Genomic DNA, 22,989 nt, shown 5'->3' with positions numbered 1-22,989 from the left:
AAAAAAAATTATAATTATAATTTTCATGTAAAAAAAATTATAATTATAATTTTCATGTAAAAAAAATTATAATTATAATTTTCATGTAAAAAAAATATAATTATAATTTTCATGTAAAAAAAATTATAATTATAATTTTCATGTCAATTTTCAATTAAACTCGTTTGATACTTCCTCAATCTCAATAAAATAAAAAAATAATGGATCCCAATTTTTTTTTCCATTAATAGCTCAGACAATTCAAAATCCAGAAGAATTTCTTAAAAATTTTCCCAACACCAAAGACTATTTATATATTTATTTATATTTATATATTTATGGAAGACGAAAATTGTCAACTGTCAAGTCCAACGGAACATTATACCCACGAATAAAATAATTCATAAGCTCTTCGAGACTCGAGGACGTGGGACTTTAAAAAAATGAAATGTGTCCATCACTGATCCACCAATCCAAACTTCATAAATCATCCCCATTAAACCTCAAAAAAAAAAAAAATCTAGGCATCTCGTGTTCGGTCCCAAGTCCTTGAAGTCATTCCGTTTGATGTTGTGACAACGTAGTCCCCCAAATTACCAGCCGCGATTTGAATCCGTTTTAATAACTCGAAGATAAATGCACCCGTACCGCATTCATCGGGCGTTACATTATTTCTTATCCTCGAAGTAAAAAAAAAAAAAACGGCGGGGGTTAAAACGCTCTCGGTCATTAGCAAAGAATGCTTCTTATCCCCCAGCCTGGCTGTTAGGTACATAAGCTTTTGCAACGTATGAATGCCCGTGACTGTGAAGCGGGGCATATATCCTTTTGGTCTCGATAATAATCAATGGCTTGAAGAAGCCGAGGCCGGAGCTCTATTCGCGCCCAGTGACCCCGGTATCTCCCTCTCGGAGGCCCTCCTCCCAACAAAAGCCTCATTCTGTCATTATTACTCTGCATGGAAGAGGAGAAGGGAGATGTGGGATACCCGTCAGCACACAAGACGCTGAGAAATAATCCAAGGGCTTATTTCTTACGTCAAGGCGTTATGGAAAACAGCCTTCTGTTCATACTGAATATCACTTTGTATCCAGATTATTCCTTTTATCATTTCTTTTCTCGCTCATTTTTATTTTATTTCTTGTGCTACAGAATGAGCGACGCTGAGAGCTACTATCACACTCTTTGTATCAAACCCACTAATCGGAAGCAATTTCATACCCAGAGGAGAAGCAGAAACAGATTTATGAGTGGTATATGTTCTTGGAAATGAGAACAAAGTTTCTTTGATGATGAATTTTTACGCAAAATCATTCAACGGCTACACAAGACATCCTCATTGTTCTAATTTAGAGACAAATATTTATATTCACAAGCTCGAATCACCTAGTCCACATCAAAAATTGAACATTATCCAGAAAAAATGTTAGCCCAACGTCACGGATATCGCCATCATCACCAAGGTGTATTTACTTTTTGGCCGGTTACAAATGTAAGAAAATTGTTGGCTAGAGCCCGGCAAATGGACGTGGCAATGATTTTATAACGGCATACCCCAACTTATCAAAGGTGCCAACACGCTAACAGACATTTCACAGAAATCCAACAAAAGCCCACTGGTATTTTTAATGCATCACCACCGAGACAATGAAGACAAAGAGACATAAATAACGGGTCTCACATTTGGGGGATTATCGCTATCACCATTGGAGTTATGCGCCTATCGTCTGCACCAGATATCCCGAAAAATACCAGCTACCTTATCGCCCTTTTTCCCCTGCCAGCAGAATGCCTGATAACAACCAACCAGAGAGACAATACCAGCGATACAAAACAACATGTGCTAAGGACTGTGACAGACAGCTGAACTGACCTATGGGTATTGTGATTTGGTGTTGATGACAGTGGCGGTGTCCGCCTGTCATCCTGAAGTGACAGTGCACCGCTGTTGACCTTGCAGGTGAGCCTCTTGAGAATGTCGTCCATAGATCGCTTGCTAGCTGCTGCTGTCGCTGAACTGTTGTTGCTCGTATTGTTGTTGTGGGTTACAGTATTGTTATTGTTGTGCAACGAGTGATGATGGGTGTAGTACTGATCGCTGTGAAGAACAGGTGGTGATCCGCACTCGGATGAACCAGCAGCCTCTTGTGACAGAATACTTGCGTTCTGATTGTACTGCTGGTAGGATGAATTTGGATCCTGATTATTGGTGTATGGTAGCCTCTGACGCTTGTTTGGGGGTGAATTTGGTGATGACGATGGTGAATCCTGGTAGTCGTGATCACTTGTACCTGGTGATGAGCATACGGATGACTCACAGTCAACGCGTTGATGATAATCAGATTCCAGACGATCAGCTGTCTCGTCTCTTCGGCAGTCTGGATTTATCGTTGTGATTAATTCACCAGCCACCGATGTGGTGGTGTCCTCCTCCTCCTCGGCACCCGCCACTGTTCCCACACCGCCCCCGCCCTCCGATAGCTTCGTTGGTGGCGACTTCCTCTTTGAGGACATCCTTAGTCTGCAACACAAGTGCAACCATAGCTCAGTTTTTGCCTTTTTCCGGTTTTTTTTTTGGTGGGGGTGGATTTCGGGTGGAGGGGGAGACTTGGAGGAGGACTCGGCTTTTCTTGTTTTCATTCATTCATTATTTATTGTCGCACATTATGTTGTACAAAAATCGAATGCCAAAATTATCGAGCAAATAGAGAAGATACAGCTGGTGCAATGGTCAAATACAAAAGGATCGATTAATGGAAAAGCAGGAAGAGAAGGTCAAGGGCCGGAGGACAGGCAAGGGAGGTAAAATCGAGGTAAGAAATCGAGGTAAAAGATTGAAGAAGAGTAAAATCAAATTGATCATACTGAAATGTCATATTTTCATATTCAATTGCATAATTTGTCTCTGTCTTTCTCTACCAGAAGATGATCGATTCGGATGGGACGCTTTGAACTGCTTGACCCAATCTGCTAGAGGAAATTGGGCGTTTGGCAAAAATCTTCCTGAAGTTCTGGACCTTGGGTCACTCCTCAAATGGGGTACGTGCAATATGTCTGAAGTGGATGGAGATGGGGAGATGATTTGGTCTTGCGGGACGCGGTGGCGTAATTTCCGGGCAGAGATTACTGTTTCTTAATCATGCTATTAGTACGGAGTGTCAGGAAGGTTGGAATATGTTTCGAGTGGGAAAGGGTCATCCGGAGAAAGGGGTGAGGGAGGTCACCTGAAGATGTTGGAGATCGTGGGGCAGAGTTTCGGTTTTTTCGGGACACAGGAAAAATTTCAGTCAAAAAATATAGTTCAAGAAAATGAACCGAATTCTTATAATCCGAAAAAATTCAAAGTACATGTGAAACACGTGTTTTATAGATTTTTTAAATTTATATTGCAGTCATTGCTCGATTTTTGGCTGATTTAAAAGTAGAAGAGATTGAGAGAGCCCGAGTCAATTTTTTTTAGAAATTTCCTAGAAATAGTGTTTTTTCTAGCGAATGTTGAGATCGGCCGATTTGTTTTCGTGTTGCTTGGTTTTACAATGGGACAGTCTTATTTTGAGACATCGAATAGAAAATGGCTCAGTGATTTATGCAATTAAGGATTTTTTATTCATAAATTTCGGAGACCTTGGGGTGTGAATTTTTTAATATTTTGGGGCCTGAATCATGCGGCGTGGGGTCGAGTGTCTTAATTTGAGACGGTATTTTTTTGTTGATTGAAAAATTGAGGTTTTAGGGGATTCTAGTTTAAAAATAAACGACAGAAATATTTGATTCTTGGAAATTTATTCAATTGAAAGCTTAAGTGTCTTAAAATCGGACAATTGGTCTGTCTCAAAAAATAAGACGTCTCCAATATTTGTTGAAATTCTAAATTAAATCTCTAGCCATAATATTTCCAAAGATTAATGTCCTAAATCCGTCTTAATTTAGGACGTCAGTCAAAACTACCAAAAATTTCAAATGTCCCAAAATTCAATAATCGGTCCATCCCAAAAAATAATACACTCGCCGTCCTAAATTAAAGCTCGAGCTCTAATATTCCTAAAGATCAATGTCCTAAACCCGTCTCAATTTAATACGTCAGCCAAAAAGCTCTAAAATCTCAAATGTCCCAAAATCCAATAATCGGTCCATCCCAAAAAATACTACATTTGCCGCCCTAAATTAAAGCTCGAACTCTAATATTCCTAATGATCAATGTCCTAAACCCGTCTCAATTTAATACGCCAGCCAAAAAGCTCTAAAATCTCAAATGTCCCAAAATCCAATAATCAGTCCATCCCAAAAAATAATACACTCGCCGTCCTAAATTAAAGCTAAAGCTGTAATATTCCTAAAGATCAATGTCCTAAACCCGTCTCAATTTAATACGTCAGCCAAAAAGCTCTAAAATCTCAAATGTCCCAAAATCTAATAATCGGTCCATCCTAAAAAATAATACATCTGCCGTCCTAAATTAAAGCTCGAGCTCTAATACTCCTAAAGATTAATGTCCGAAACCCGTCTCAATTTAATACATCATCCAAAAATCTCTAAAATCTCAAATGTCCCAAAATCCGCAAATCGATCTGTCTCAAAAAACAAGACATCTCAAATATTTGTCGACGTCCTAAATGAAACCGCTAGTTACCAGAAAACATGAACCAATTCCTCACAATCTTAAAATATCTTCAAAATAAATATATGCAACACGTGTTACATATATTTTTCAATTGCACATATAAATACTCTATTTACCCTTCAATATTTTATAGACTAAGAATCAGAAGGGCTTGCGAATGCCACGATGGATTTTTCCTAGGCGTAAAAAATGGATTTTTTCGAGCGAATGCTGCGATTAACCGATTTGTTTCAAAATAAAATAACTGAGTTACATAAGAAAAGGCGCAGTAACCCGCGTTATCAATCACTCGGATGCTTGATTGTTGTAAATTTCGTAATGATGATCATCTGAGTGAGTATAAGTGAAGAGGAATGGAGAAAGAAAGGGATATGCGGGGTCGAGACGTACAATTATTATCACTCGATTTCACGTATTACGCGTATTTCTATGTGCCATTATCTACTTATCAGTACACGCTGGGTCGACGAGGGGTCGCATCCATTCCGTCTTCGGTTTTGTTTCTGAATAACGGATTATAAATTTTTATTTTCCTCTATCACGGCTTTATCACAATGAGAATTATTAATCGATAATTCAACACATGTGTGGAGCGCGTGTACTAGAATTTGCATCTTGAATTTTCCTCGTTCGTTTTCACTAATTTCTCGTCGATTGAGACAATGCTACACGGAAAAAATATGGGAAACGGTTAAATTGGTTGAGGAATAATTTCCGCGTCTAGTAGGAAAATGTCTTGGTTTCCGCGATGAGCTGATTTCATTATGTTTTATTCATACAATGAATTTTTTTTTTTGCCGAAAGAACAAGAGAAATTCTCGACGTATCTACAATTGTTGGATTTCCTTAATTGCTCGAGCTCGCCTCAGTGAATGAGAGTGAAGAAATATCTCATTATTTTTACTGATTGGGAGTGAACTTCAGACACTGGTAATTGTAAATTTTATTAACCCCCGGAGTCTCGTAATTCATATGCTAATTACGTGATATCTAAGTGCTCTTACAATGTATCGCTGGTGATATCGAAGAGACGCCAGGGATTCAGGGAGATCGGAGAATTGTCTGTGCAGTTGTTAATTGAAATTTAACCGGATATTGAAATCATCCGGTAAAAATTCTTCGTTGACACAGATTAAAATATTTACGAGAAATAACGAAGCGCTTGACGTAGCCCGAGAGAAGGAATTCTTTTCTGATTGTTTTTTAGGATTGGAAAATAAATGTGTTTTTTTTTTCATTTGGGTATGCCATACCTCAAACGCTGGTTCAGTAAAAATGACGGAATAATTGACATCATGGGAAATATAAAAAAAAAAATATATAAATATAAATAATTGATATATAAATTGATGTATTGATATATTTATATAAATATAAAGAATTGATCGATTTTGGGGTTCACGACAAAAATTACGAAATTCTCCGGTAATTTTACCAACGGGTGATAATTTTCCGTAAAATTTCCCATTGCGAATTACGCGAATTGTAATATTGGGTGAATATTTTGATTTGTGCGGGGGTTATCGTGGAAATTTGACCGGATATGGAGATTATCCGGAAGATTTTAGTCGAATGGAAGTGAAACTCAGTGACAGGCGTATTTACAGGGTGGGATATTATTTTTAAGAGACTTCCAGATGCTGTGGCTGTCTGTAACTCGAGTGTATTAAGGGAAAGAAAAACATTTGGGTGAACAAAGAGGAAATTCACGGCTGCCACAAATAGGTCGGGGCTTGACTATTGGGAGACACTGACTCCATTTGACTTATGAAGTTCTCTCCATTCATTTTCTTCAGTGGAATGTTTTCGAGTTAATTGCCTGTCTCGTTATAATAATGTTAGTTCAATTTAGTTACGAGATGATTGTTAGCGGTTGTTGTATTAAAAATATTTACTAATTCAAATCGATTTGAGGGATTGACAGATATGCTCTGGAAATGGATCATCTCATGGATTGAGATGTGAGGTAGAAAACTCAGATCGGTGAAGTTGGAGTCCCTCGACTTGAATCAAGTTGATAATCGACTAGACTCAAGCCGACGTCGACTTTGAAACAGTATTTTTGGGGTGTAGCGTCTTGAATTAAGACACTTCTGGCTACAATTCGACAATATCGTTGTATCCGAATTGAAGTAATTTATGGTGTTCTAAATTAAGATACTCGAGAATGGCGGTCAAGTCTTAGGGTGGTGCGATCACTGGTGCAATGATCATCATCAAGTGTCTCTAATTCAGCTGATCTAGCAGGTGGTGGAAATGGGGTGAATCTCGCTATCTGGGGCTCATCTAGCCGATCTAGCTTCACCCTAGAAACAATATCGTTTCTAACCTCATAACATATGCCAACGGTGATTGACTATTGCCGAGACACTGACCCGATTCAACTTATAACCCATCATTCCCCACAGATTAATATCTCTCAACCTCTTCCCACCGAGATATTCGATAAATCCTCGGCTAATGTGTTTTAGACGCATCTCGATTAGCCTCTCAACCACTGAATTCCCTCCATCACTCTCTCCACCTTCATGCACCCATTAATTATCTGTCCCGTCTCATTACACAAATTTTACTGATATTATTGAATTTTCACCAGGTCAGTGAGAGAATAAATCCTCTTCGTGGACTATTCCCACAAATAATCGGCATTTTGTAACATTAGGACGCGTACACAGCGAATACGATAAAGTTACGCTTCTCTCCTCCACCCCCGTCTGGACTAGTAATCTCCATTCATTCGGTGTTGGCTTATTCATTGACGAGACCGAGAACAACGGCGTTTTGTTGAGAAATCCCCCTTCTCATATCTCTCTCACAGCAAAACGCTTCTCTCTGTCAGATCAGCGGAGCAGTTGAGGGGAAAAAAAACTCAAATCAAACACCAAAAAAAGGGGGCAAAAAAAAAAAAACGATAGCCAGAGGAGAGAACGGCTCGAGTATCTCGAGAATAAGAAACATTGTCCGTATCACGCAATCTGGCTCGAGTATTTATGCCTGCGTGTCTCTGTGAGTTGAAAAAAAAAATTTTTTTTCAATGCTAAATTATTGGGACTCTCTGGCAATATGCGTGTATTTGATATTGTTACTCTTATCGAAATATGAATGTAGTGAATTGTAGAACATGAAATGGCATTGTGTACACGCGGGGCGTAACGGATTTGAAATGAATGTAAAGAGACGCGCGTCTCTCTGTACATTCATCGAGTAAAGGTCGAACATCCCGGTTACATTTACTCGCACTGAGATAAAGTATCGTTGAAAGAAATGTTATGGCTGTATATTAAAGGCCCTGCGTTATCACCCAACGATTAATCCGGATTACGTTATTATTTTGGGGTGTTACTCAGTTTTGCCAATTTTTTTCAGTCTGAATGCAATGGCGGATCAAATTAAGACGTTTATCCCACGATGACTCAAATATGGGACATCAGCCCCACTTCACGTCTTAATAATAATTTAATTCATTTAATACACGATTTTTAATGTGCGCATGATTACAGTCATTACAATCACGTGATTAATTGTAGTGAATACTTTTTATTTGGAGTTTTTATATTTAGTTAGAATAAATCGAATAAGATACAATAAAATACAAGCTCTGAAATCACGCGACAATAGTGTCCGTGTCCGAGTCTGTCCGGTCACTGGGGTCCTTGTTTTGGGCCCGACGTCACTAGAGGGTGTCAAACCCCTCGCCTCTTCCCATCAGCCCTCCTATTTTCCCTGGCCTCCGGTTCAATACCAAATTTCCCCGCTTTATAATTACGTAATTTTTTTTTTCTCTGTGATCCCGTCCCAAATTGAGGGCCTCAGAAGGTGTCTCAATATCCAATATCCCTGAAACCTGTTGGAAATATTTTCGACGTTAAAACGAATAAGAGACCTGTTGTGACAGATCAGAGGGAATAATGGAAACATTTAGGCTGTTTATACGAAACAGCCCAACACGTGGACCAACTCCATAGACAAAGGGCCTTGTCTAATGGGTAGACCTGACACCCTGGACGATTTGGTAACCGAGGACACTTGGAGACGAACTCTCGAGCAAGCAACATTAAATTTACCACAATCAACCCACCTTATATTATATCGAGTCTTTAAACCAAAGTTTAATTGTTAACAATAAATGGAAGATCGGATTAATTAATTAAATAATCGTTAAATATTTAGTCTCCTACAAACCGAAGACTGAGAAATAAATCTAGAATCATTCCAATTAAATTCCGAAATTGATATTGTTGATTCTCAAATTTAGTTTGCGGCTTGAGAATCACTCATTGTCTCGAGACAAAGGGAGGAATCAGCTGAGCCATCGACACTCGTCTTTGTTTATTCCACCAGTAAATTTATGTTCCTCTGCATTGTGATCCACTTGAGGCCTGCAACACACCGACTGGCACTTACTTTGTGCCACGTTTCGCGTCTCTGACGTCAATTCCAACCCGCCCCTTGTTATTTTATGAGTTTCATGATCAAATGACAATGTATCTGCAGGTAATGCCCCAACGCCAGAATTATTCTTCACTTCAAGTTTTGAGCTGGGGATTTAATTACATCAAAGTAATTACACTGGGACAAATTCATTAGATTAATAATCAAGAAACATCCGTCATCACTGGTCGTTATATTCTTCTATATTGAAGAGATCGTATTGGATTGGAAAATATTATAGGGTAGGTTGTGGTCGTATGGACGATAATTAAAAATTGTGCTATTGTTCATTTTCAATTTTTTATAAAAATAAATTGGGGAGACTCGGGCAAAATGGGACACTTGCGGAAAAGCGTTTTTCACTTGCGGAAAGTCATTTTCTGTCATTTCTTTTTTTCTCATTAAAAAATTTTGGAGACAATCTAAAAGTGTTCCAGTTTTTTTTTGCGAGGTTAATAATTTAATAATTTTTTCTTTCAATTATACTGTTGTTGTCTTACTTTCTTTTTTTTTAACAGTCTCTAAAAACTAAAATCGTTCATTTTTTTATTGTGATTGGGGAATTCTTTATAGAGGAAAATAATAAATAAAGATATTAAATTCTAGAAAAATTTGGTATATAGTGGGGAAAAAAAAAAATCGGGAAAAATTCACCTACCACTTAGAGGAAAAATCAAGCCGTTTTTTTTTCTTACTGATAGAGAGATGGACTAGAAAGATATTTAACAATCTTAATTTTAATCGCCACTACAACAATTCAAATAAGTGAATGACCTATTGTCCTGCCCTCTCCATTGATTTCAAATAAATGAGAGAAAAATAATGAGAGAATGTAATGAGAATGGAAAATTCGGGTTTTTCCTCTTTCAAGTGGAAAAAAAAGTCGAGAGAAACTGTGAAATCGTTTATGTTTCAGTGCAGATGCATCATGAATGCACAAATTAATAAATAATACAAATCTTTCATTCATGACAGCTATTGAAAATGGAAAATGAGAGAAAATTAATTTATAACATTCATGGAACTCAACGATGAATAATTATTTGAAAAGAACAAATTTATTCATTTTATGAGACATGATTGAAAAATTATTATGATGGAAAAATAATTTACGTGTTTTGAGAGCATTTGAATCGTGAAAAAAATTAAATTTCATGGCCTGTTGATGATTATTTTGTAATTACTGTTCAATAATTACAGCAGCCATTAAATTCAATTTAGTGAGAAGTGAAATAACGTTTCAAGTTTCATTAAAAATATCAATAAAAATGTGAATGTTTCATGCTCAATTAGTCAGGATTTCCAATTAATTGAAGATTAATGAGTTCATTAGTTCATTCATTTCCGGATATAAATGAAGAATTCACAAAGAGAAAAATTTCCAGTGCCTCAGATATTTTATTCTGCCTGCAGTCGATTTATTAATTAAGTCATTCACACCTAGAGTACATTCACCCGATTACAAATTTTTAAATAATAATTGAATTAAAACTCCCAGGCTCCTCAAATTTTTTCATAATACTTCGAATTTTTGAGCTCCAAATATTTTTATCTTTTAATTATAAAATTGTTAATATATAGGACCCAACGATTTATAATTTTCGTCAGTATAAAAATTTTAGACTGAAATCTCCAAAACTAAAACCGTTTTTTATCTCAGCGGAATTGGAATTTACCGATGCTAATTTAAGATCATTGTTTTTCCAATGTTTTCTCCGAATTTCGAGACATGTATAACAGAAATCCCCGAGACTCTCGCTTTCTATTCCTAGCACAATGGCGATATGTTTTTTGGGGGACCAGGGGGCATCTGCTGGAGCTCAAGTGGTAAACGATTCCTTGACTTCCGTCACAAGACTCTCCCACAATCTCAGCCTGTGAGAAAAAAAGCTGTGATATTTTTCTCTGAGCCTCTGCCCCTCCCCCGGATTTAATCTTGGTATTTTTTTTTTTTTTTTGAGATGTGGCCCTTTTTTCCCCCCAAGCGAGGGTAAAATAACAAGTGGAAAAGACGGAAACGCGGGATGCACAAGCGCTACTGTCGCTCAGAGAAAGCCATATCGTTAGTATTCTTCATAGGAGGTGGCGTGGGATATGCTCTACATAATGGAGTCCCGGGTAGAGTCACTTCTTTTGATGCCGCCTCGGCCGATCTCTTGTTTATGTATGAAGCCAGTAACACGGACCACACCCACCCCACAAAACCCCACTGTCTGGCTAACACCTCTCGCGGACTTGACGGTTTCATCCACTCTCGGTTATTATTTCCTATTTTTCAGTTGTAACCAAAAAAAGGACCGATTCTAGGCCATTTTGTACTTGATTCAAGTCGAATGAGTGAGAAATATATAAATGGATCAATATATCGACTCAAGAACTTGAGTCAAGTTCATCAAGTTTTGGTCATTATTTACGATTTTTCGGTTGAAATGAAGAGGGAAGTACTGATTCGAATCCATTTTGAACTTGATTCAAGTTCAATGAGGGAAGAATATATGAATATATCAATATATCGACTCAAGAACTTGACTTCAACTTGACTTAATTAAGTTTTGGCCATTATTTACTATTTTTCGGTTGAAATGAAGAATTAAGTGCTGATTCGAATTCATTTTGAATTTGATTCAAGTTCAATGGCGGAAGAATATATCAATATATCAATATATTGAGTCAATGACTTGACTTCAACTTGACTTGATTGGGTTTTGGCCATTATTTTATATTTTTCGGTTGAAATGAAGAATCAAGTACTGATCCGAATCCATTTTGAACTTGATTCAAGTCTCATGAGGGAAAGATATATTAATATATCAATACCTGATATATTAATATATTTTTGACCTGCAGGACCTGCATTGACCTGCAGGAGTTATGATTATTATTCCTCGTTTGTCGGTTATAACCTAGAAAAAGTAATGATTCAAGTCCATTTTGTACTTGATTCAAGTCGACTGATTGAAAAATATACAAATATATTAAATCAAAAACTTGATTTCAACTTCACTTGACGCGCTTTCCATCATTTCATCTATTTTCCATTTTATTCGATGATTCACTTGACTCAGACTTGAAAAATTGAATTTGGATTAAACAAATGATTCAATATGAATCAAAATGAACTAGAATCGAAACGAAAAAATCGATTTAAATCAGACCGATGTATCGGTGTGAATGCCTACGAATCAGATTGGACTTTCGTAATTATTGGGTCAGACTTAATTGAAAACATTGATTCAACTTGATTCAGGACAATTTTTTCTGCGTGAATTGGGCTTTTCACCTCGACAAATTGATAATAATACGAGGTGGTGACACTTGCGCTCGGATTTATTGAGTTCTCTCTGGAAAGTGGAGGAGGAAATGAAACAACCCCCAGGAAGACAGAGACTGATGAATGACTCGGGGCCAGGACGAGAAGTTGCATATCAGGTTTCACGGAGTTTACATGCCAGAATTCTTGGCCGTTGGCAGCTCGACAGATGGCGAGGCGAGATGACAAGCCGATGTTTTTTCCCTCATGATTTTCAATATGACGAGACAAAGGATGTGATGACCAGGAATTGAAAATGTGTTTGGTAAAACATGGCGTTGACTCGACAGTTAAAAGTGTTGGTTTCGAGGTTATCTTCTATTTCTGAGACATTGACCCCGTTTGAGTTGTAAAACAGAATTATCTGTAGATAATATCTCAATTCCCTGCCTTCGAGATATTCGATAAGTAATGGAATGAATTCCATTCACTCTGTATACGACTGCTTTCGAATTAATTATCTGTCTAGTATCGTTACAATTAGGTTACGATTCACTTAGCTTTGATCTTTCAATTTCCTCCAGTTGTAGATTTTAGAAATATTTATTACTCAGTGATCATCGACTGTCAATCGAGGAGATTATGATAATCTGGATAAATTAATATGACAGCTCCATTACGGAAACTAAATCCAAAAAAGTTCTGAATCAATTGGCATTTTCAACTTCATTCAAGTTGATTTGTTGACTTGACAGGTTCCTTCTGGAGATGAATCATGCTTCGACTTATATCAGTGCGAAAAGTTGGAGTCCCTCGACTTGAATCAAGTTGATAATCGACTAGACTCAAGCCGACGTCGACTTTGAAACAGTATTTTTGGGGTGTAGCGTCTTGAATTAAGACACTTCTGGCTACAATTCGACAATATCGTTGTATCCGAATTGAAGTAATTTATGGTGTCCTAAATTAAGATACTCGAGAATGGCGGTCAAGTCTTAGGGTGGTGCGATCACTGGTGCAATGATCATCATCAAGTGTCTCTAATTCAGCTGATCTAGCAGGTGGTGGAAATGGGGTGAATCTCGCTATCTGGGGCTCATCTAGCCGATCTAGCTTCACCCTAGAAACAATATCGTTTCTAACCTCATAACATATGCCAACGGTGATTGACTATTGCCGAGACACTGACCCGATTCAACTTATAACCCATCATTCCACACAGATTAATATCTCTCAACCTCTTCCCACCGAGATATTCGATAAATCCTCGGCTAATGTGGTTTAGTCGCATCTCGATTAGCCTCTCAACTACTGAATTCCGTTCATCACTCTCTCCACCTCAATAATCTCTCATTAATTATCTGTCCCATATCATTACAATAATATAACAACTCGCGCCAATTTATTACAAGACATACTATTACGATTAATGCTCAATAGTCCGGAACGTCCAAACAACTTTTCATAGTCAAATTCAGCCGAATAAATGTATCAACGATTACTAACGAGCCAGTCGATTAATAAAAATTCTCCAGCGGTATTAATTCACACCCCGGGAAATCACATCGCTTAATCATTGCCCTCAATTACCTGAGAAGGCACTACATCGGAATTCATATCTTGTAATCGTGCACAAGTAAGCGTGACCAAAGTCGATGCATCATTTTATTCCCCCGGCTAAAAAAATTACTCGGGAGACCAAAATTCAAATCACCTCTCGTTCATCATAACCTCCAACGAGGTGCAAGTCGAGTCGCTAATGGACTCTGACAAAAATATTCAAAACCCATTAAATATTCACAAGAATTTCAATCGCTCAATCGAATCCCAGTCACGTGACCTTAAGAGGCACCTGATATTTAATAGAAGTAATTGATTATTTGTGAATCAATCAACGAGGGGAATCCCATTACTGACACCAATTGAGGGGCACATGAGAATTATTATAAGGGGACTTTGTTTAATTGAAAATTACGAGAAGAAAAATTACGAGATGAATTAAAAATTGGAGGATATACAGTGACGAGAATCCATTAAAAATTATTTTCTAAAAAAGACAGGTTAATCGATATCTCGAAGGTCATTCGCAATAATTCCGCATTATTCCGTTCACAGTTGTTTTAGGCGGTTAATTTGAATTCAGAACTTATTTAATTTTGAGATTTTGATTTTCAGTCATGTTTTTTTCGATCTGTTACGTAAAAATTACCATTCCACGGACAGAAGGTACAAATAACACACTAGCTTCATAAAAATTGTTCATAAAAATTTGAAATTGCAGAAATTGCAACAGTTTAGATTTATTTTTCTGCGATTCCTCTAAAACTACCGGAAACTGTTTCATTTTTCTGGATGAAGTCAATTGTTCCGTAATTTTTATTACCTTTTTCTTCCGCCCACATTTCAGCCGATAGAATTGCGCGATTCGACGAAGCTACTCGGTATTATACTGATAATTTTTCGAATACCCTGTCTCTTGCTTAAATATATGAAACAAAAAACTGTTCGATCGTGTTAACCGCTGATGGAAATTGCCAGATTGAATTAATTAATTAATTCTTATTAATCGAGTGCAACATCTTTTCTCATCTCTCCAAATCTAATTTCCAAGTTGAAATATCTCTTCTGATTTTTAAAATATACACTTCGTCTCATGATGCAATTCAATTTGCTGAAAAAAAAATTTGACCGAAATAAATAATCACCCGAATGCGACTGGAGCTTCGAAAAAAATCGGAAATTTCCTTCTAGGCAGAAAAACCACTGCCAATCGGGAAATATTCGATGATTTCGATGTTCTCGTGGTATTATAAGTGAATATTTCTCTCCGTGTGGGGATGATTGCCGCTGATTATTTGAATATATTCGAAAAGCGGTGGAGACGGCAGGAAAAAGGGAAGCGAGGGCCTTCTGGTCCAAGTGTGGCTTTAAGAAGAAGTGGAAGGCCATGTGTTCAGTGTCAAATTGCTTTGGCTAGTCTCGTCTGTACACAATATACGTCGGCGTCTTCCTTTTCTCGGTCTCTCAGAACTACTCGTACATAATTGTCCGGTCGTGTCGTATTCACCAATACTTCATTCCCGTGAAAATACCCACTTGACAGAAATGCCTTTGTCTAAAGATGTTTTTCACCATCTCCTAGGGCTTCTTTATTTTCGATATTCTCCAAGACGTTTGAAACACAAGAGTTTCAGAATGGAACAAAAGCCCTCGGCATCTGGAACGCGTTAAAGTGAACCAGAACCATGTGCCTTCATTGGTACATTTTTTTTCACTTTTCTCTCTCTCTTGTTTCTATTTTTCTGACCTTTTTTTTATTCAAACGAGTGTTGGAGGCAGATAGAGGAGCACTTTCGGGGCATCCACGTGCGTTCCAGAGAATAAGTCGAGAACAAAGCGCCTCCGTGAAATTTGGGTACGAAATATTGCCGGATAATTGCGGTTATCTCAGAATCTGAGGGAGATGGCGGGATTTTTGTAGAAACTACTTTTGTAGATTTTGAGTAGCTCCAGAAAAAAGGTTATGATGGATATTTTTGTATCTGCTGTTGATTCTGAGATATTATTTAAAAACGAAGCGACATTCGATCGACTTCAATCATTTTATTGTTTCAGTGGTGATTTATTTGGGGAATATTTCTGAATGCAAGGCAGATAGCAACATTTTTGTTAAAACCTTTATTGTAGCTCTTGATTAGCTGTACAAAAATGGTTTTAACAGATTTTTCAATATCTGCCTTAGCCTCTGAGATATTTACGGAAAACCGGTGAACAGCGAAAATCGACGTGAACCGTTTTATCGCCTCGCTGCTGATTTCTCCGCTTTAATTGCCTTTCAATTGAAAATATAATTATCCTCAACAGTGTGAGGAGCTGTTCCTGGACTTACGCGAAAAATGACATGGAAATCAATGCAAATATTAAAAAAAATTGATTAATTCTTTGCGATTTTCAGAATTTTGACAGTGAAAATTCGCGGAAAATTGTTCGATCGGTGGAAAATTGTAAACGAGGGATTAGTCCCTGAGAATAAAACATTTTTTCATCGTGCCTCAGCAATACCTCCGGGTGCTTCAATAGAATAAAATGATTCAGGGTCAAACGTCCACGATCTCTTTATTTTTTTTTTCCCCTCCATTTTTTACTCTCGTCTCTTAATACGGATAATATTCTCAACTTATCCCGGCAAAATACCCTATTATGCAAAATTTATAGGTGAATAGTGACTGTCTTTATCACGTTAGCGACAGTATACCCGGTGTTTTTTCAATTTCATTGACTTGATCGTCTTATTATCTCTTTTTCCACCCGCAAATCTGAATTGAATAAATTACAGTTGATTCATTGGCAGTCATGTAATTAGATAAAACGATGCACTTGATCGGTTATTTTTATTATCGGTGAATTAAAACCATTGGGAGACGTCAGAGTTAACTATTCTCTGAGGATAAACTCGGTAACGAGTTTATGGATTCAATGAACTGTAAAAAATCGTCTGTGTTGTGCGTCGAGAGACTGGGGTCAAAATTTTATTATTTCAGAAATGATAGTTCAATAAAAATTACGTCTAATCGTTCCACTCCGCGAGTCAAATAAAACAATAAAAATTGATAACGCAGATAGTATGTTTATTTCAGTATTTACGAGAATGGGAATCGATTTTTCCGGACGCAGTAGCAGAAACGTCGCATTTCATTGGAGATATCTGAAGAACGGCTGAGTCGAAATTCCCGATTCAAACTTCATTTTCAAGTATTTTTTCCCGCTTTTAAAACGACTTCTCCCTCATCGGAATTGCGTCGTTGAGTCGCGAGATATCGATAATTGAAGGTGAAAATCATAGAGAGTTATTTAACGACTGACGAATAATCAATCTCTCAATAAATTAATGACTTTCGGATCCAAACAATACGTGAACTAATACATACACGTATACCCAGAGAAGTAAATTGAGAAACAATGGCGCATGTTATTGTACAATTGCACAAAGTAGTTTATGTAACTTCAAACATAGACGATGTCATTGTTGTTTGATTGCTTCCTGTCAAAAGAATAATGTCAAGCAATCCTCGCCTTGTCCCTGTTGTAATTTTCAAATCAGTCTTGTGCTATCATGGAGACTGACAAAGAATGGATTTTTTAGTCAAGTGGTAATACAATGATTTTTGTTTTCATTTTGCTTCTTTTTTTTTTCATCTTGATGTACAATTGAATTATTTAAAAGTGACAGGTCGGTGTATTTACGAGCGAGGAATAGGGACCGACGGAAACGTATTCTCTGGCATAATGAGAGAAACGATGATTTGCTCTGACGTTGTATGCAACACACTGTTAGTTTTTAGTGTGTTTGAGTCACTTGATGTTGCACATGGTGGCTGCCGAACAGCTTTACTGCCACTATTATTCATCCACGGACCACGAAATCTACACGGGACAAAGGGTAATTATCCGTGAATTTTGAGACGAAATTATTTCCTATTGAGGGACGGATAATTATCGTTATTCACACATGAGGTGAAATTTTGCGATTAGAGCTGCTCTTGTCGATGGAAATAAGGCGTTCTGCGAACATTAGACGATTTTATAAATATTTTTTAATCAATCGAGATTACAGACAATTCATGTGGGGATATTCTAATTTTTTTTTTTGAATATTCCCGCCAAAATTATTTGTCGCTACGGGGGAATTTGTAATGGCTCCGGAGAATATCGTATTTCGGTTCGGAGTTACGGCGATGTCCGGAATTTTTCGTGAATGTTTAGCAAAAATTTATTTAATCATTTTTAGTTTGAGATTGTCCGGAAATATTATTAAAAACAAATAATACAAGTGGAAAAACTGCGGTTGTAATTGGGGAAAATCGGAATTTTCTTTGAAGATGAAAAATCTATTGCATTTGTGTTCTGGAAGATTTAAATAAATATCAATTTTTTTTTTCATTTTTAAAACAACAAATTTGATTTTAGATTCTAAAACTCGAGGGATTATTTGTTTTATTGAATTATTTTTTGTTTATTGGATCATTTTTTTTTATTTTCATATTTTTGAAACATCAATCATCCGCAAGTAATTTCTCAGTAATTATAATTAATTCGTGCCTATTTATAATCGCCAAAACATCTTTCAACCAATAAATTCGATAATTTGAAATTATAAGTTCTCAGTATTCTATTTTTCCTTATCAATTCATCAGACACATTACAACAATTTAAATTTCCGAATTCCCTGTCACGAAACGCCTAAAAAAACTGAATTTTCCATTAAAAAATACAATATAAAATTCCGTTTTTAAAATCTGTTGCAAAATGGTAAACTCTGACAAGTGCATTTATTTCGCGGAAAGTTTTTAGCCGATTTCTCAAAACCGAAAGAAAATACTAATATTTTCATAGATACCTTTTTTGTAGCTGAAATTATTCTCTTTAAAAAATGTTCTTACGCAAAATCCGCTATATCCCTCCAATTCCTAGCTATCAGCTGAAAACTGGCCTAAAAAAAATGCCCCAATCGTACTCTCGCCCCTGAATTCGTAACTAGATTTTTCGTAAAAAATCCTCCGACGAGTTCTTCGCGGTGTAAATCCCAAAAACAATGCACAATCCAAAAAAAATTCCGAAACCAAATATAAAAGAAAAAAAACATGCAAAATGGAATCACCCCCGCACGAAGTTGCGTCACCCCAAAGATTTACAAAACATGTGGCGCGAGTTATCAATCTCCAGAGCACTTCGTATCCCACCGGCGATTTATACGATCGAACCACTCGTCGGAATTTAACGACTGGCTTCCCCACATTCTCAAACCCGAAACAGAGGGTAAAAAATAAAAATAAATATATATATAAACCCAAGAATAAAATAACCAACGGAGACAAACAATTTCATTTTTAATGAAGAAAGAGTAGGTCGCACGTATCAAAAGCCCGAGGGTTGCAGCCTCTGTCATTCTCCTCCTCAGTCTCCGGTCATTATTCTTTTTTACGATTTATCCCGACTATTTTAAAACAACAGTCACTCTTCCCCTCTCAGCCTTAAAACAAACGCTGAAACAGTGTCAGACGCGTAATCGTTTCATCCCGGAGACCAATACCGTCGGTTCGTACTCCAAAATTTGCCGCATTTCTCGTGAATACGATCATTGTATCGTCATCTGCACCTCGAGGTGAATCATATCCGCTGTGGATTACCGAATTTTTGATAATAAATAATGGGCACAAAAATCCGGAGAGGAGGCCGGATTCCTTGGATTCAACGATCATCGCTGGCATTTATCAATTTGTCTTCAACTTTCACTGGGTTTTATGGAAATCTGGTCAGTGGAATGTAATTCTCTCTAATAAATCCAGATAATCAAATTTTCTGGAAAAATGACGGGAAGAACGACGGTTTTTAAATTTCTGGGGAATTTTGTAGGGGAAATAGGTTTTGGTAACTTTCAGGGTACGTTTTGCCGAAATTTCGAGAATTTTATGCCCTTGGAGGAATAATTATATTAATTGATTGATGAGTTGTGGAGGTGGAAACGGAAGATGAAATTAGATAGAAAATTTATATAATCAATTTGTCTGGAAGAATGAGAGGAAGGCCGGCATTTTGCGATACCTTTCGGTGAGTCTTTTTGAATGAAAAATCTTTTGGAAATTTCAAAATTGCGTTTTGGAAAAATTTCGGAAGGAAAAATCTAGCAATCGATTAATCATAGAAATGAAATCAGGGAAGGATATCACGGAATTAATCTATATGAATCTTTTTTTCAGAAAAAACAGAAGATATTTTTTGAGGATTTTGTGTGAATTTTTCTAGAAGAAAATCCACAGAAATTGGAGAAAATTTGGGAAAGTCATTCGCAAAATTGGATATCCAAAAGTACCGGAAGTACTTCGGCGAAACTTGGTCACAACCCGAAACATATTTTCCGTCTGGAGGAATCTTTTTATTAATTGATTAATTACGTGTGAAAATTAAATCCGGGAATCACCCTAAATCCTGCGTTCTTCCTCTCATCAATTTTAAATCTTGTCATTGGAATATAATTCCTTGCAAAATCTACATAATCAGTGGTTCTGCATTTTTCAATGATTACGGATGAATTTTTCGGCGTGAAAATCAACAAGATCGAATAAAAAATTCACTGCATAATTTGTAAAATTGGAAATTCCACTTTTTTCTCTTCGAGAATATTGTCCGTTGAGAAGAATAACTTTATTACTGACTTGCCCTGCAATCCCGGAGTTAAAAGAGATCATCAAGTTTTCCCTCCGAAAACAATGAAAACATAATTTCACCCGGCGACACCGCGATTTATCCCTCAATTTTTCACCGCGCCCCTCCACTGAATTATTAATAAAACGAGATACCACGAAAGGGTAGAAAAGACTCGGGTCAGTGGGTCAATCCCTTCGCCCCTCGGACCGCTCAAAAAAAACTCCCCCCAACCACATCATCGCTCCCTCCCCCAACAAATGACGCACCAATCCATGTAATTATCCCCCACAATCACTCGATATCGATCGATTTCAATCCGATAACCAGTACCAACTCTTTCTACTCGATTACTTCACAGACTCACCTGCCAATCGTGCTCATATCATCCTGCCCGCCGCAGAAGCGGCCGTGCTCATTAAAATCTCAAATCACTAAACCCCAATTACCCCCAAAAAACCGAAAAAAAAAAAAAAAAAATCAGCACACCTCACACCAAATTCAACACAGATACCGTCACTCAGTTTATCCCAATGATTTGATATGCGTCATTCACCAGTCCACCGATTATCGACAAAAACCTGGACGCCTTAATTCCGAATAATCGTGCTGTCACCACGACAATACAATAATTCACTTGTCCACCAACTGCATGAGTGCGGAATAGTGGGGGCGGGGGTGGTGGATAGGGGGGGTGGGTAAGGGGAGGATGCCTCCAGGCCGGACCGCACAAATACCTGTTGGGACGCACTAACTCGTCAACACGTCAAACGCGTTCTTTTTTTTTTGTCCTCCGGATGCGGCACGTGGACAATCCACAAGCAACAATAGGTCCGTTGTGAAGAATGCAAACGTTTATGTGATACCGAGCTAAACGCGGAAAAACTCGGATATACCGGAGACGGAGAAATAATGACGGCGTGCGGAGCGTCGACTGACTGAAGGCGGCCGAGGGTCCGCGGGACGGTGAGAGTTTAGGCGCGGGCGCTGGCTCTCACCGGCGCACATCGTCGGGCGCCGCACACCCCCGTTCATAACCAATATATTTTGTCCTTGTTACTCCACCATAAGTACGAACAACTCCGGGGACGAGTCCCCAACAGCCACGCGACTTCTCCGTTTTATCCCCACCCAACAATAGGACTTCTGTACTCTCCCCCCCCCCAACCCTCCCCCCCACCAACCCCGCACAGCTCCCTCCTCACCACCTCCTTTTACTCGTGCCAGTCAAGTTCTCACTCACTCTAGAGGGGTCCCTCTACCCGGACAAAAGCCGACTAGCGACAACCGACTGACAACGGCACGAGAAAACTGCCGCGCCGAACGTTTACCACGCCCTTCTCCGCGCGCAACACCGCAGTTACCGCCTACTTTTGCCCAGCACCCACGCCGTATGTGTGTAGTCTATCCCCACCCCTGGTGCCCCTCTTGTTTCTTTATTGCCGGGGGCAACCTATAGTCAAGATACTAGTGATTCTCGATTTTTCTAGTGAGCTTTTTGCACCAAGCCATTGGCATTTTTTATTCTTTCGTTTTTCTTTTTTAATTCATGTGTTCTCTTCCGGATTGTTGGGATTTTTCCCACGAGAGGGAGGGGGTAATGCGCGGAGGGAATTCTGTCGAATTGTAGTGGGCAGGGAGGAATTTAGGGGAACGCGTTCCATTCGTTTGTTTATTTGGCATTGTTTGCAGGAAAATATGAAAATTTTTGTCGTGGACTTATTGGTTTTGTTGCGATGTCGGGGTAAATAGTCTTTCGTTTACCTTTTTCGGATTGACTTTGTTTTTCTTTTCGGCTCGAAACGGCATAATCGTAAAAAAAAATGTAAAAGATTGGAAGAGAAATTGAATATTAGAAACATGAAATGGATTTATGGCATGATTGAATCTCGGTCAAATCCATTCTATTGGTGACCCCCTGTGGTTTGGGGAAGTAGATAAGTTCGTTGCCTCACATGCGACAGGTTGTGAGTTCAAGTCTCGGCCGGGCGGATAGTGAGATCTAACCATTTTTAAAGTCTTGATCAATCGTGATTATTCCCCAGACGGGTCAAGACGATGTAAAATAACCATAAACAAAATAAATAAATGAATCAAATGATGACTGCGCACCGTGCACCTATTGTCCGATGTAATCCATTCCACTCACAACCGGCGATGACTTGGCGCAGTGGATAAGTTCATTGTCTCATATATGACAGATTGCGAGTTCAAGTCTCAACCGGGGCGGATGGTGAGATCTAACCATCTTTAAATCTTGATCAATCGTGATTATTCCTCTAACCACAACCCCCGATGAATTGGCTCAGTGGATAAGATTGTTGCCTCACATGCGACAGATTGCGAGTTCAAGTCTCGGTCGGGGCGGTATAGGGTGAGACCTAACCATCTTTAAAGTCAATCGTTGATCAATCATTGTTTATACCCTAACCGGGCCGAGGCGATGTAAAATAAAGATTAAAACAAATAAATAAATCAATTGGTGACTGCGCATTGTGTACCTATT

The 22,989-nt window shown here is 38.0% G+C and overlaps 1 protein-coding gene across 1 annotated transcript in view; it reads right to left on the bottom strand.

Moving 5' to 3' along the window:
• Sox102F (transcription factor Sox102F) overlaps positions 1-21,139 on the bottom strand; it is a 42,798-nt gene extending 21,659 nt beyond the window's left edge. Inside the window, exons 1-2 of the mRNA XM_011300575.1 lie at positions 20,851-21,139; positions 1,853-2,500 (exon numbers count right to left, since the gene is read on the bottom strand). Coding sequence (XP_011298877.1) covers positions 1,853-2,500; positions 20,851-20,867 — 665 coding nt within the window. The 5' untranslated portion in view covers positions 20,868-21,139. The remainder of the gene's footprint in view (positions 1-1,852; positions 2,501-20,850) is intronic.
• Positions 21,140-22,989: the final 1,850 nt, after the last annotated feature.

Source organism: Fopius arisanus, unplaced genomic scaffold, assembly GCF_000806365.1.
Source record: "Fopius arisanus strain USDA-PBARC FA_bdor unplaced genomic scaffold, ASM80636v1 scaffold00018, whole genome shotgun sequence".
Taxonomy (NCBI): Eukaryota; Metazoa; Arthropoda; class Insecta; order Hymenoptera; family Braconidae; genus Fopius; species Fopius arisanus.
The sequence above is the reverse complement of the archived record's forward strand: the minus strand, read 5'-3'. Positions and strand labels throughout refer to the sequence as shown.